At 52.0% G+C, this 13,295-nt stretch overlaps 3 protein-coding genes across 3 annotated transcripts; 2 read left to right on the top strand and 1 right to left on the bottom strand.

Moving 5' to 3' along the window:
- Window positions 1-4,116: 4,116 nt before the first annotated feature.
- On the bottom strand, window positions 4,117-5,114 carry HO133_009038 (uncharacterized protein; the record flags this gene model as incomplete). The annotated part of the gene is made up of 2 exons (XM_037299899.1): window positions 4,117-4,920; window positions 4,974-5,114. The coding sequence occupies 2 exons, from the start codon at window positions 5,112-5,114 to the stop codon at window positions 4,117-4,119; spliced, it is 945 nt and encodes a 314-aa protein (XP_037154725.1).
- Window positions 5,115-7,517: 2,403 nt separating this feature from the next.
- On the top strand, window positions 7,518-9,776 carry HO133_009037 (uncharacterized protein; the record flags this gene model as incomplete). The annotated part of the gene is made up of 6 exons (XM_037299898.1): window positions 7,518-7,522; window positions 7,651-8,101; window positions 8,251-8,283; window positions 8,334-8,452; window positions 9,105-9,231; window positions 9,288-9,776. 6 exons carry the CDS (start codon window positions 7,518-7,520, stop codon window positions 9,774-9,776), a joined length of 1,224 nt encoding a protein of 407 aa, XP_037154724.1.
- Window positions 9,777-11,573: 1,797 nt separating this feature from the next.
- HO133_009036 (uncharacterized protein) lies at window positions 11,574-12,460 on the top strand (the record flags this gene model as incomplete). Its single annotated transcript, XM_037299897.1, has 3 exons — window positions 11,574-11,615; window positions 11,666-11,718; window positions 11,767-12,460. 3 exons carry the CDS (start codon window positions 11,574-11,576, stop codon window positions 12,458-12,460), a joined length of 789 nt encoding a protein of 262 aa, XP_037154723.1.
- Window positions 12,461-13,295: the final 835 nt, after the last annotated feature.

Here is a 13,295-nt window from a genome sequence, read left to right as displayed (position 1 = left end):
TCCAGGATGATCTCTGCACACAGTCGGTACGAGAACCTAGACTGGACCCAAATGCGGTGAGACTTTCACCGCGCTGGAGTGAACGAACGGCACGAAAGGCCCCGGGTGGTCTGAGGCCTGTAGAATAGCAAATGAAGCAAAGTGAACGTCGATTGAGTACTGCCGCGTCTCCGCACCGGTGGGAGATCTTGAAGTCGCATACTCGAGAAACAAGAAAACCCCAAACGTGACTGTGCACGCTATAATCCTCTTGCAAGGCTTTGATTCACAGATAGGCAATCACTTCTGGACAGCAACAAGATCGGAAGATAATGCGCAACGCCTACAACAATGTGTCCAAGAGCTTGAGAAGAAATGCCAAGACCGGGATGTTGAGCTGCCTGCTGACGTGCTCCCGGTTCTTTGGAGAGCGGAACGGTGGCTGAACCTCACACATGACAATGCGTTAGAGTGACCAGGGTAATATTCTATTTTAAAACTCTGGACACTCCACTCGATCATAGTAGCATAGGTGGTACAATCAACCAGCAAATCGAACCTGTGTAGAGTAATTCCAGACTCGGCTTCCGGTTTCATCATTGCTACAGCAATCCATCTGACCCGCACCCCCTAGACGCACGCCTTCCAACGCTCCAAACACATACATCTAACGTATCATGCATGCGGGTCTTTGAAACGGCAGTGGTGTGCATCATCCTATAATCTTCGTCCGTTTGAGAGAATGAAGTGGCTAGAAGACCTGCAGGCTTGCGAGGTCCTGGGGAAGGCACCGAGATGCGATAGGTGGGTATTTCAAGCTCGCTGCTCAAGCTCACCATTACAATGATGTGGCACAAACAGGCTCCAGACCTATCCATACCCCCAGCGTCTGTTGGGCAAGGGTTGAGACGGCCCCACTTTTTGCTTTCGGTCACGCATGCTGTGCATATACCGCGCTAAGGAGGTCCACCTATCGCCCGGCGTGGCAAGAGGTTGGCGATTTCAGGGAGTCGGCAGGTCTATTCCGGTGTCTGATATTACCACACCTTCTCTATCATTGCATCGCCCCCCAAGGGGTTTTCTGGAAACACCGCAGACAACAACCTCTTTGCTGCTTTAAACAAAATCGACATGCATATGAAACTCAGCAATACGCAGCGCATTCCGGATCAAGGAGTTCCATATTTTGTTGGAGCTAGGAAGCACAATTGGCGTTATGAGAATAGGATGGACCAAATTGGTTTAGAGGCTCCGACAAATTCAAAAGTGAAACTCGTGGTGTCAAAATTCGAAACCTGTACGATGCATGCTGAGAACTGTGGAACCTAGTACAAGCCCTCCAGAATTAAGGGAGAGTCTGTGTTCCTTTCCACCAAGATGCGCGAGGCATCATGGTGCACCCAAAATTGCAGTTGGGGCCTGTGTAAGATACCTTCCAAGTCTCAAACGGGCCCCGATGAGAGACCAAGGCCAATAGCAGTGATGACCGTTGTGAATCGGAGGATCGCTCATCGTGACACATGGGACGCTGTTCTACTCTCGGAGTTTAACACAAGCTAAAGAAGCTGACTAGATCAGAAAATCGCTGCGACATGCAAGCTGGCTGCTGCCGTTTAATTATTACTCATGGATCACAATGGCTTGAGTATTCGTATTCCTTAACCACACTTATGCTATCCTTCACAGAAGAGATCATCGACCAACAATTACGATTTATGATACCAACATGGGGTGGAATCGTCGTCAAAGAAGTTTCCTCAATACAAGAGCATATTCTCCCACCAAAACAGGAGTCACACAAAAGCCTGAACAACGTATTTCCACGTGCGCTCGGCATCCAATACTGCTCTTGCATTCCACCAACGCACATCGCAGCGCGTTTCGTACCTTCACCAGCTCCCTAGCACCACTCCTGTCCGCCTGTCTGAAGCTCGGGTCACTCTTTGCTATGGGATGCAGTGGCTTGCCGATATTCCAGTATGGGTCCGTTCCATAATGGACGTAACATACCTAAATTCAGGTAGTGAGAGAGGTATGCCGGTATTTCTGATGCTGGACGAAGAACTCCCTCGGGATTGCGACTCGCCTTGGAGTACACCATGTAACATGTGATATGGAAGGCTCTGCCCGCGACATCGAAGCGAAGTTCCATGACCGTCTCCTCGTGCGCTGAAGACTCTGCGCCCAGGTTTGAAATCCTGATAATAGCAATGCGTGTAGACCCCCAGCTCTTCTCTCCGAGCATCGCTAAGGAGAAGATCAAAATCCCAATGGGATTCCAGCCAGCTCTTCGCTCGCTGCCAGCTCTCGCAATGTCGTCACCATTGCCCTCTGCGCCCTATGCTTTTTCCCCCGGTGGTCAGCTCATTCATTCGCTTGCGTCGAGGAAGAAGTGAAAGGTGTAGTGTTCAGAGCCGGCTGAGGTGGAATATGCGGTCAGTGTAACCGGTGCAAGAGGCATCATCGAGACAGTGTCATTTTGTTGGGCCGCAATGGAAAGCTGGAGCGGCTTGGGGCGTTTTCTACGAGTGCGATCCGAGCGTCGTTCCCGTGGGTGGTGCCGGTCGTAGATGGCGGGAAAGTGAGAGGAGGATGATGAGAAGATTGATGAGGCGGCCATGGACGGATTTCCGAAGTAGGGAGTGTTACTGAGTAGGCCTTGGATGGAGACTTGGTCATTGCTGTGTTCCATCATTGGGTGAAGGTGTTTGCTGGACCCAAGATTACTTTTGGCCTGATAAAATGGTCTTCCGACACCACTATAAATATATTCACGATCAGGCAACACATGAGCATTGTTAACGAGTAGTCAGCGTAAAGAAAACCCGATATGCTAGAAAGAGGAAGAGCTTGCGGAAGGCAAAAGCCATGAAGAAAAGTCGACGCATCGACAAGACCAACCACGTATCGAAACTTCGAAAAACCGTTTGAGATTCCCCTCTCCCCCTCTCTCTCTATCCCTCTCCCTCCCGCCTCACCAAAGACTCACTCACTCATCCTACAAACGTATCAACACCCCCAACCCCGAGCCCGTCGGATCCGTTCACTCATCCTCAACCACGTCTCATCCTGTTACTCCCCCCCCCCAGCCCCGGCCCCAAACTAGAATCCGTCCGTCCGTATCCTCTCAGACGTCTCACCCAAAAAAGGACCTAGCAAGGTATCCATCCCATCCCCCCCCCCCACCCAAAACTCCACCAGCGCGTGAGATATATCACTCGGTCATTTATCCAGCGGTCCCCCACTCAACCCCCAGATACGAACGAGCCTCATCCGCCCCACGTCCTTCCGCCCCACGTACTCCTCACGTGCTCCCCCAATCCAACGCCTCGCTCCACGTGCCCTCTTTCTCCCCCCTACCCTCCCCTACCTACCAAGCTCCCATCCACGAACGAAGCGTCTCACCTTGAAACGCGACCACCCCCCCGTTTCAGAACGACGCCTGCGCCCCTCGGAACGTGAGAGCTTTAGCGCCCCCCCCCCGGCCACTCGTTGGGGCAGAATACGGCGACGTGGAGTTTGGTTCGGGTCAGTAAAGGAGCCTGTCTGGGATTGGGATTGAGTTTGGCTTTCTGAGATGGGGCGGGGGGGCTAGGACGGATGGGGGTATGGTTGCGGGGAGGGGTTCGGGGTGTCAGGGATGGAGGCTTGGGGTTTTGGCGGGAGGCTGGGGTGGAGGAGGTTTTGTTTGGGGTTTTGGGGTTTTGACAGGGGAGGGGGGGAAGAGAGAGAGAGAGAAAGAGAGGGGCGGCATGGTTTGTACCGTGGGTCTGCTGGATGAGATCTTGGGCTGTGGATTTGTGAAAGGTTGAAGAGAGAGAGAGAGAGAGAGCGAAAACACGGCGTCTTTTCTTGTGATTTGCTATATAGACTGGCTATTTGGGGAAAGGGGAGGAAAAAGGGTATAAGGACCGTGGGCTCCCGCGCTCAATGACAGGATTAGACAATACTTTGCTTTCTCCGTAGAGACAGACTTTCATCTTTCATGACCGTGGAACGCCGTAGCTTGAATGGACTCCCAATAATGACCAATAAGGGAAGAGTTTTTCGTAAAGAGGACTCGGGTGCTGATAAGCCACAATTACCGAGGCTTGTGGCTCCATGTACTCAATCAATCAATCGCCAGCGATGCAGAAACTACTCTCTTTTGATCTCCACCTCGTCCAGCTTCTTCTCCCGTCCCGGGCTCCTGACTTCCCTGTCCTCCGTGAGTAAAGATGAAATGGCGAATGAATTTTGCCTCGGCACTGTTGGCTTGGAGCTCGGGTTTTCACTGTTGATGGGAGTGAAGCCTTTGCCTGAATCTGTTACGGCGCTGAATGGAGCGCCGCTGAGGATGTTCGATGGGGCCTGCGAGTCATGCGGGCTACCGCGGGGAGTGGGGGGAAACTTTGAACTCGACAAGCCATGGGATCGACACCATGCCTCTTCCAACGTCGCCGGCGACAGGTTGCAGCCATAATTGCGGGCAATGGTGGACCAGAAATGTAAACGGTGAGCGTCATAAACGCGATCAAGCTTTGCCACATCGACGTATTGCCGTTCCTGCAAGCAGTCCATATCCTGAGTGACTAAGCGAAGCGACTGGGTATCGTTGATGCGATGGTGAATGCTAGGGACTGGCTTTGGCAGTATCGGCTTGTGATTTTGAGGAGTCTGAGAAGAAGACTCGCTGGGACTGTACTCCATACTCTCAGGAGGACTCGCCGGCGGTGAGAAGGAGGGCAGCTGTCTCTGAGGAGTCTCGCCCCTCGATTGCGCTGGTGGTGGAGCTGATGATCGTTCGTATGAATTCATTGGGACTTGGGAGTGACGGCGGCTCTTGCTGCCGAACGAAAGCTGGTGGTAGTGGAGTCGACAGGCTAGCTCCGTCTTCTTGAGCTGGCTGGCAATGTGCTTGTATGGCATCTTGTGCTCTCGCGTCTCAATTAAATAAGCCTCCTATATATCTGTCAATGAAAAGCTCGGTTGATAATGCTTTTGCATATACATACCTCTGCATCAGACCAAGCTCTGCCTCCACCTGTGGAGACCGTCTTGCGATGCCGGTGCACTACCGGAGCGCGTAAGGTTTGCGAGTCAGCTGCCGACATGGATTTGACCATCATGGGCTTTTGCGTGGGTGCGTAAGACATGTTGAAGGTTAGACGGCGTTGTCGATATAATTCTCACTGAAAGAATTGTTTTGTTCTTCGGATCTCAGCCAGAAACAGGCTTAACATGTAAGTGTAAAGTAAAGAGAAATGTCTGATGTGGAGCGCCGAAACGTTGGTCGATGCTAGCTTTTCGAACAGGGTCTCGGATTGGATAAAGAGAATTTTGACAGTCGAAATATTAATGCGAATAGGCGATGGTATGAACACGATTTGCAAAAGACCCAACCAGTGGGACGGAAGTTACTGATTATGAGGCTGCGAGGAAGGATGAAGACCGAGGAGTCCTGCCGTGATATAGGTGAAGATGTCACCAGGTGGGTCCAGACCACTATCTATACCTTTGCTTTTTCGAAGTACGTTTGGAACTGTTTCTCTTGGTGGGACAAAGCTAATCCTCGAACTGATGGCTCTCACGTTTCCAATATGCCAGGGGGATATCGAGCTTTGGCAGCGCAAGCAGTGCCTTGCAAGGTTAGGAGGAGGACGTCAGATGTATTTGCAGCTCTGAAGGGGCGTTGGGGGCGTGGAATATTGAGTTGAAGCAGCGACCTGTGTGGGCCCTGGATGGCAAGCTGCACTCATACGCCACATGAGATGGTGGAATGGTGGAATGAGTGCATGAGTCCCCGAACCATTTGCGGCGGAGGTAGAGGCCAGGAGGTTATATGATGAGAGGAGATGACCTTGGAAAAAGCCGCTTTACGGGTGAAATGGCCAATAAGGGTATGCTGTTTTTACGAAACGGTGAGAGATCCTTTCCAGATTACGTCTAAGCGAAGCCGTGCCGTGTTTGAAGGAGATTCCACGTTAACCCGAACAGAAACATGGTTGCGAACGGCACCATTTATTACTGGCTGAGATGGAAAGAAAGATGAAGACATACAGCAAGGGTAAATATAGCGACGCGTCCATGGGGATTGTTTTGTGCAGCGAGCGTTGAGTTGGTGCGCAGTGTGCCTTAATGAAGTCAATATTAAATGAACCGTTGGAGAATGATTTGAAAAAGGACCGTTGGCATGAGGCTGAAAAGGAAAGAACAAGCGCACGCAAGCGAATCGTCAGCCATTGTTGCTGTGTCCCAAGCGCTGTCTAACCCCGCGAGCTCGGGGGTTGTTCATAACTTTTCTATTCGGTTACGAACTTACGAGGATTGAAACGATGCCAAGGGTAGGAGTTGGTTAGATGATGTTGCATCTTTGTTTCATCTCATCTCCTCTGAGGCTTTTGGGGGCACTATCTTTCTTTGGGGCCACTTCATCACTTGGGGAAGGGGACTTGAGCACCGCGGGTCCTCAAGGATCCAAGGGGGGGCCGAAGCGGCGGCGTGGTTAGGGTGTGTAGCTTGTAACAGTAGTGAGTAGTGGCTTTTTTTCTCGCTTGAAACAATGTGAAAGTATGACGACAGGGAGGTTCAGAATAACAAGCACGCGAAACCAGCAGCATGATAGCATGATTATATCAAGGAGTACTTGAATGGGTTGGTTTGTTTGTGAGTGATTCGGTTGGAAGATGAAAGGGAGGCAAGAATTGGGAGAGGGAGAAAGTTTGCGAGGATGGGCCCTAAGGGAGGGGCTAAGGCTGTTTCAGGCATAGTCTGGCGGGCAAACCGTTGCGCCGGGGGATAGATGATAGGTCAAATGTTCGCAAGCCCATAGTTCCATGCAGTTCAATTCATGCATGGGAATGCAAGTATCTTTCTCGTACCCAGGTTCACTTTCTCTATCAGCCTCCCTGCCACATCAAGACCCTTCAACCTCCCAACCTGCTTCAACTACCACTGCCTCTCATCTTAACATCCTATCTCCCTTCAACTTCACTCCCCCTTCCAAGATATCATCATCCCGTCCCCCGTGTCGATGCTGAAGGTACACATCCGCGACGACATGAGCCCTACTTCTGATACCCATGACCTTTCTCGAAGCGTGAAATAGGCGTGACCCCGCATTCTCCTTCTGGGTGAAGTAACACCGAAACGGGCAACTCGCTGTCATTTGGTACCTCGATACTTAACAAGCTGCGTCCGCTTGCGCCAATGCCCATGTCCCATGTATCGCAACGGCCGCGTGATGCAGTCGCCTCATCACACAAAGCTATTGCGATGCATCACCCAGACCAAAAGTTCTCATTTCTCTCATCCATGTTACTACCTGACCAGCGACTTCGGAAGATACATATGAATAGGCAGCACGGCAAGATGGACTAACAAAACCTGGATGCCCTCCAAAGAATATCCCAGATCGACAAAGCGCGGTGTCATCACCCGTTCAGCCAAAATCCCACACACGCTTTGACTACCCGCAGAGGCTCGGTCTGGATGACGCCAATTGCCCAATAATCAAATACTACGTTGCCGTTCTCGCTTCAGAGCGGCCCGCCGCTACTATGTCGTGAGTGAAAGATTCCTGCGCTCCAGAAAATGTCACCAGCATGTCTCGCCTTGCCGCCCGCAGTCGTGTCACCTCAACGGAAATCCCCTCTTCACCTGCTAACATGGACTCCCTTTTCCCCCGCGCAGCTCACAACCAAATCGAGGACGTCCTGTCCGCCCACAACCTCCAACCACTGCTCCACCCATGATACAAGCGCAACAACCTCAGTCGTACTTCACTCCGAACCCCTACGGTCCTCACCCGACTCAGCTCCAACAGCCTTTTCAACCACCTCCGGGCCCTCCACCACAGCAACTGCTCGCGCCGCAACCGCAACCACCACCTCAAGCGGGCTCTCCTCCATCACGAAAGCGCAAGGCTCCTGGTTCGGCGCCGCTGGCGGCCATGCCACCAATGCCCTCGACAAGCCTAGGCGAGCCAAATGATGGTGGACAGCAGGTCGAGGAAGCCAACGAGGCGTCTTCATCGATGCCGCCGCCGAAGAAGAGCAGGACCAATACACCGTGGACTCCGGCAGAGGAGCAGCGACTGAAGATCATGAGGGATGCTGGGAACAGCTGGGGCGAGATCGCAAAGGTGACAAGATCAAGGCGACATCACACGGGGACCGTTGACTGACGCCGTGAAGACCTTCCCTAATAGGACCGAAGGAAGCGTCAAGAAGCATTGGTATAAGGTACGCAGCTCGGGACCGGTCGTTCGACGGAAGGCTAATTGCATTGCAGGACATGCACTATGCCGACTTTGCGGAGGATGATGTAAGCTTCGCAAGCAACATGCTGAGGTGATGCTGACTTCGGAGGATCAGAGCGCGGCTTTACTGGCAGCCATCAAGGAATACGAGGCAAGCAAGTGGAAGGTCATCGGGCAGAAGGTCGGGAAGCCAGCGAAGGTAGACCGGCTAAGCCACTCTGCATCGCCGTTCATGTATGCTGACGATCTTAGGCGTGCGAGCAGTATGCGAAGGAGCATTTCGGAAACAAGGTCTGACGAGTTTGAGCGGTCTATGGTAGTAGTTTTCATATGATACCAGGTCACGAATGGACCAAGTTTGCAGCTAGGGAATTGACATAGGAAGTAATTGCATACCCAAGGACGAGGCTTTACCGGCCATATAATTGCTTTAGGGCAGAGGAAGCGTCACCATAATGGGTTCAAATCATCTGCACATGTCGCGTCGGTTAATCTTGTGAAGTCCCGTGCTTGTACTGGTGACACCAGCCCGCTCCATCTTCGCTTCAAGTATCAATACTTCCCATCGTCGCCTTCTTACCAACAGCCCACCCAGCAGGAGACAAATCACTTTAATCCCATTTTTCCTTTGCAAGACCATAGCTTGAGCTGTCATGGCCGGTTCTCATACACGTCGCATCCTCGTTGATCGCGAGGTGAGTTCACGCTTACCGAAAAGCATTTCCTGAGCTCACGCAGCCAATCCAGAAACCCCCAACTTCAGAGATCCTACGGAGTCTGCAAGTGTAGATCATGTGCTCGAAGAGCACAAGATGGTCATGCACAGGTGATGTTCATCAAGCTTAGAGGCTCTTCAAGTCGAACGATGACTGACACTTTTTTCAAGCCTCTGGAAATCAAAGGAAGGCTTCGACCTTACTTTAGCCTGCGGTTTCATCACACTGAAAGTCCACAGCTTTCTCCTCAAGCCACGATCAACGTTCTTTGCGGCTACTCGTGAAGGCGATTTCTTGGTAAGCATTAAGACGCCCATTCGCTAGAGCTCGCCGTGGACCGATTACAATGACAGGAAGCAACCAGCAAGCCTATTGCGCTGCCCGATGACAACGTAGAATCCGTTGCACAAATGGTCCAGTACTGCTACACCATGGACTGTCCAGATGAGAAGCCTGAGAAAATCTTGGACCCTGGACATCCTACGACTCCCTACATCTCGCGCGCACAGACGAACGCCCAGGTCCACGCTCCCGCAGAGAAGTACGACATTCCCGGACTCAAGTTTCTCGCGGGGATGAAGTTCGGTGCAGCTATGGCGGTAGAAGTCGGTCCTGGGTTCCGAAGTGGCGCTCCCGCCATGATGCATCTGATCGCAATCATCTCTCTTGTCTACGACAGCGCACCAGGAACAGACCGCGTTTTCCGCGATGCTGTCATCGGTTACATGTGGATGTACTGGAAGCAGCTCTCACCGAAGCCAGAGTTCCTAGTACCTATCGCCGCGAAGCCGGAGTTCATGATAGAGGCTGTGAACAAGACGTTCGGTCCCCAATTGCCATGATGGCCGGGCTTTGAACGCACCCCTAACGAGGATCTGACGCCAACTCATGCCCTAAACAGGGCGCAGAGCGGACACTGCTAGAAAGAGAATGCTTGGACAAGATTGAGGGTACATTGAGCGCCGATGGAGGATGATACGATGGCCTTGCCACGAGGCCTACATCCGCCGAGAATTGTGTTCGGTTGCTGTTGACAGGAAGTCCTGCGTTGCTAGCCAAAGCTAAGCCTTGAAACATATCAACCAGGCAGACCATTATGACTACACTCAATCAACCAAATTCGCCTTTTTCCTTGTCGCAATCTTGCCTGCGTGATATGGTTCGCTGACGTCCCAGAATTTTTGACCATAGCGCTCGCAAGCATCAGCCACCTCTGGAGCAAACAAGCAAGCTTCCGAGTAGGCTCTCCGTATCTCAGACCATGCTTCCAGCCTATTCCACCGTAATACATACGACTCTCACAATGGGTCTGTTACCCTCGGAGCAACTACCTGACCTCGAAATTGTTGAACTGTCCTCAGCTCTTCTCGCTGTCGTTGTTCTGACAAGATCTCCAGTGCGACTCTGAAGACGCCTTTGCCAGAAAAGAGATGTTGAAGTCTTTCGGATTGTATGTTTGCGATCTGTGTCGTCCCCTCAGCCGGTCGCTGACCATTCGTGTAGCATGCTCGAGTCAGGCGCCGGCTCTGATCTGACCACCATTTGCAAAGAGCTCACGTGGAAGCCCTACAGTTTCATCATATACCCTCGCTCTGATAACTTAACCGAAGCTAATCGAAGGGGTCTGGCAGAATCGAACATTCGCCAGATTGATTTATCCGCAGAGGAGCCTCGCCTGGTATTACGGATGATACGGTTCCTCTACACTCTTGTTACCGAGGTATCCGTTCACTCACCTCTTAATAACCTCAAGTCTACGCCGGCCTCCCCAGTCTCGAAGAATTTTTCGCCATCGAGTCTCTGTATACCGTGACAGGGTGTAAATTTAGCTACGATGGACAGAGGACATCTGGCATGTACGACAGAAACATGAACTCGGAGCAATTTGTCCGTTGACACATCGGGCTCATCCGAATCTCGTACCCTATGACGCCTGACCGGGATCGCTTCTTGCGAGAGCGCGCGCTTGGATTCGTCCAGCAAGCGATGGGCTGCATGTATGAGATGCCGGATATCGAGCACGTGACCATGGAGCTGCCGGAGATTACTCGCAACGTTATTCAACAATGTTGCGAGTCATCCCCATATCGTGACCGAACATCAAAAACTCGTTGCTTTCAACATAGCACACTTCAACAATGGAATGACCTACAGGAATACTTTTTATGTCACGTTTGCTTTTCTTAAGCAGATCTGGAGTTTCATAGCACAGGCTTTGATTGTAAGCCTTGGTAGTCGGCAGTTGTTGCGTTGCAATGAAGCAATGTTTTGACGCTGTGCCAAGACATCCTACTACTGTTTTGCCATGATGTGGGACATTTCTGATGGAGAGACGGCCATTTTTTCAAAAGAGCTTAAAGGAATAGGATATGGTTGAGACTATTCTACATTGGCAGAGTAAAGGAGGGAAGGGAGTGGCATTAGGTAGATTGGGAAAGAGGGTTTTCCGGCAGTAAGGCGGTTCTCGTTCGACACTTCCTTCTCCAGCACTTGGTAGCCATGACACTCCTATCGAGGCAGGAACCCTTCTCTCTGCTTACTTCTGAGGCTGGCACACCTCTTCCACTCACACCTTACACCCACACTCGAAATCAAACGACATACAAGTTTATGGTCTGCCAGCAATACAATTCCGCCCTATGCCTTCTCTGCCATCAGATCAGCTCGCCGACTACGATGATGTACGTTGTTTTGATACTACTCCGAAGTACCCAGCTGACCAACCCTCTAGTCGCTGTCGGAGTCTCAGAATGCCAAGGCCGAACAGGCCCAGTCTCTTAAGCTGTACGTATCACCCACACATGCCACATCCAATGCTAATCACATCCTCAGGCTCCTCGATTCTGGAAACGGATCTGACCTGACCATTACCTGTGACGAGCACACATTCCACGTCCACAGCCCGATCATGTGCTCGCGTTCCGACTACTTCGCCATCCACCGAGATGCCTCCACTCGATTCCCGGCGTCCGACCCTCATCACGTGCGCCTACCCGACGAAGATGCCTCCCTCATCGAAAAGATGATCGGATTCGTGTACACGTCGGAGTACTCCGTTTCCGCGGATGGAACGACCGGTGCTTCCGAGGCCGAGCCGTTGGCGCTCTCCGTCCACGCCTCCATGTACGGCCTCGGCGAGTTCTACGGCATCCGCTCCCTCGAATGGGTCGCAGCGGGCCAGTTCAAGGAGCTCGTCGCGCTCTGGCACAAACCGTACGGAGCCTTTCAGAGTTCGCGCCTTCTCGACTTCGTCCAGGCGATCAAGGTTGTGTACGCGAGGACGCCGCATGACGATCGTGTCCTGCGGGACCCTATAATCCGGCATATCCCGGAGAACTTGCACGCGATGTTTGGGCTGGAGGAGTTCAGAGCGCTCGTGAACGAGGTGCCTGAATTTATGGACGAGGCGTTTGGCGAAGGCGTGCTTGGGGAGGTTGCGCGTTCGAGAACGAAAGGGAGCGTGAGGCGGATCAGGGAGATGTGTAGGTTGGCGAGGAGGGGGACGTGGCCTTATTTGGATGATTGAGGAATGAGCGATCCGGGGAGGAAGGCACGAGATCGTGGCTACGGATATCGTTGCGGGCACATTGAATGTGCCTTCCGACTCAGATCGCTTTGTGTGATCGATGCTGTGTTGGACATGTATGTCGATTCCATTAACCCCACTCCCTTCCGACTCAGATCGCTTTGTGTGATCGATGCTGTGTTGGACATGTATGTCGATTCCATTAACCCCGAGTGGTTTCCATTAGCCAGGTCAACGGCAAGTGTTCAAATAGAGATTCACCGCTTCAATCCATTTCAATCTTCCAATCCATCGGGCCCCCACATGCTCACACCATCCACTGACTCTGCGGTCAACGGCAATCTGCAATTGTTGGAAATGTATGTAGGATTGATTGATTGATTAAGTAGCTATCAGAGTGCTGAGAGAGAAAAGACTACTTATACCCCCCTTTGCCACCTGATTACCACCACGAGGGGTAGCTACAACACAAGTGTTGCAGTAGATCTCAATCTGCAATGCTCATCGCCATCATGTCGGCCGGGCATGGAGATCAGGTTTGGGATCGAATGAGTACGACACCGGCAGCCGCACGCAGTCGCGGTCGCGGTCGCTAAAAAGGAAATGCTACACGGGCTCCTTCAATTCAAAGTCCACTCGGCGATCCTCGCATCGCCGAGTGGACTTTGAACTGCCCGCCGCTGGGGCGGATCGCAAGGTCCGAGTTCACCTTTCTTTCTTTCTTTCTTGCTTTCTTGCGATCTTTCTTTCTTTCTTTCTTTCTTTCTTTCTTTCTTTCTTGCGAACATTTGGAGGAGGCAGGAGGAGGAGGCAGGAGGTCGGGGGGAGCTGAAGA

The sequence above is a fragment of the Letharia lupina genome (genome assembly GCF_014066315.1).
Source record: "Letharia lupina isolate WasteWater1 chromosome Unknown contig_6, whole genome shotgun sequence".
Lineage (NCBI taxonomy): Eukaryota > Fungi > Ascomycota > Lecanoromycetes > Lecanorales > Parmeliaceae > Letharia > Letharia lupina.
The sequence above is the reverse complement of the archived record's forward strand: the minus strand, read 5'-3'. Positions and strand labels throughout refer to the sequence as shown.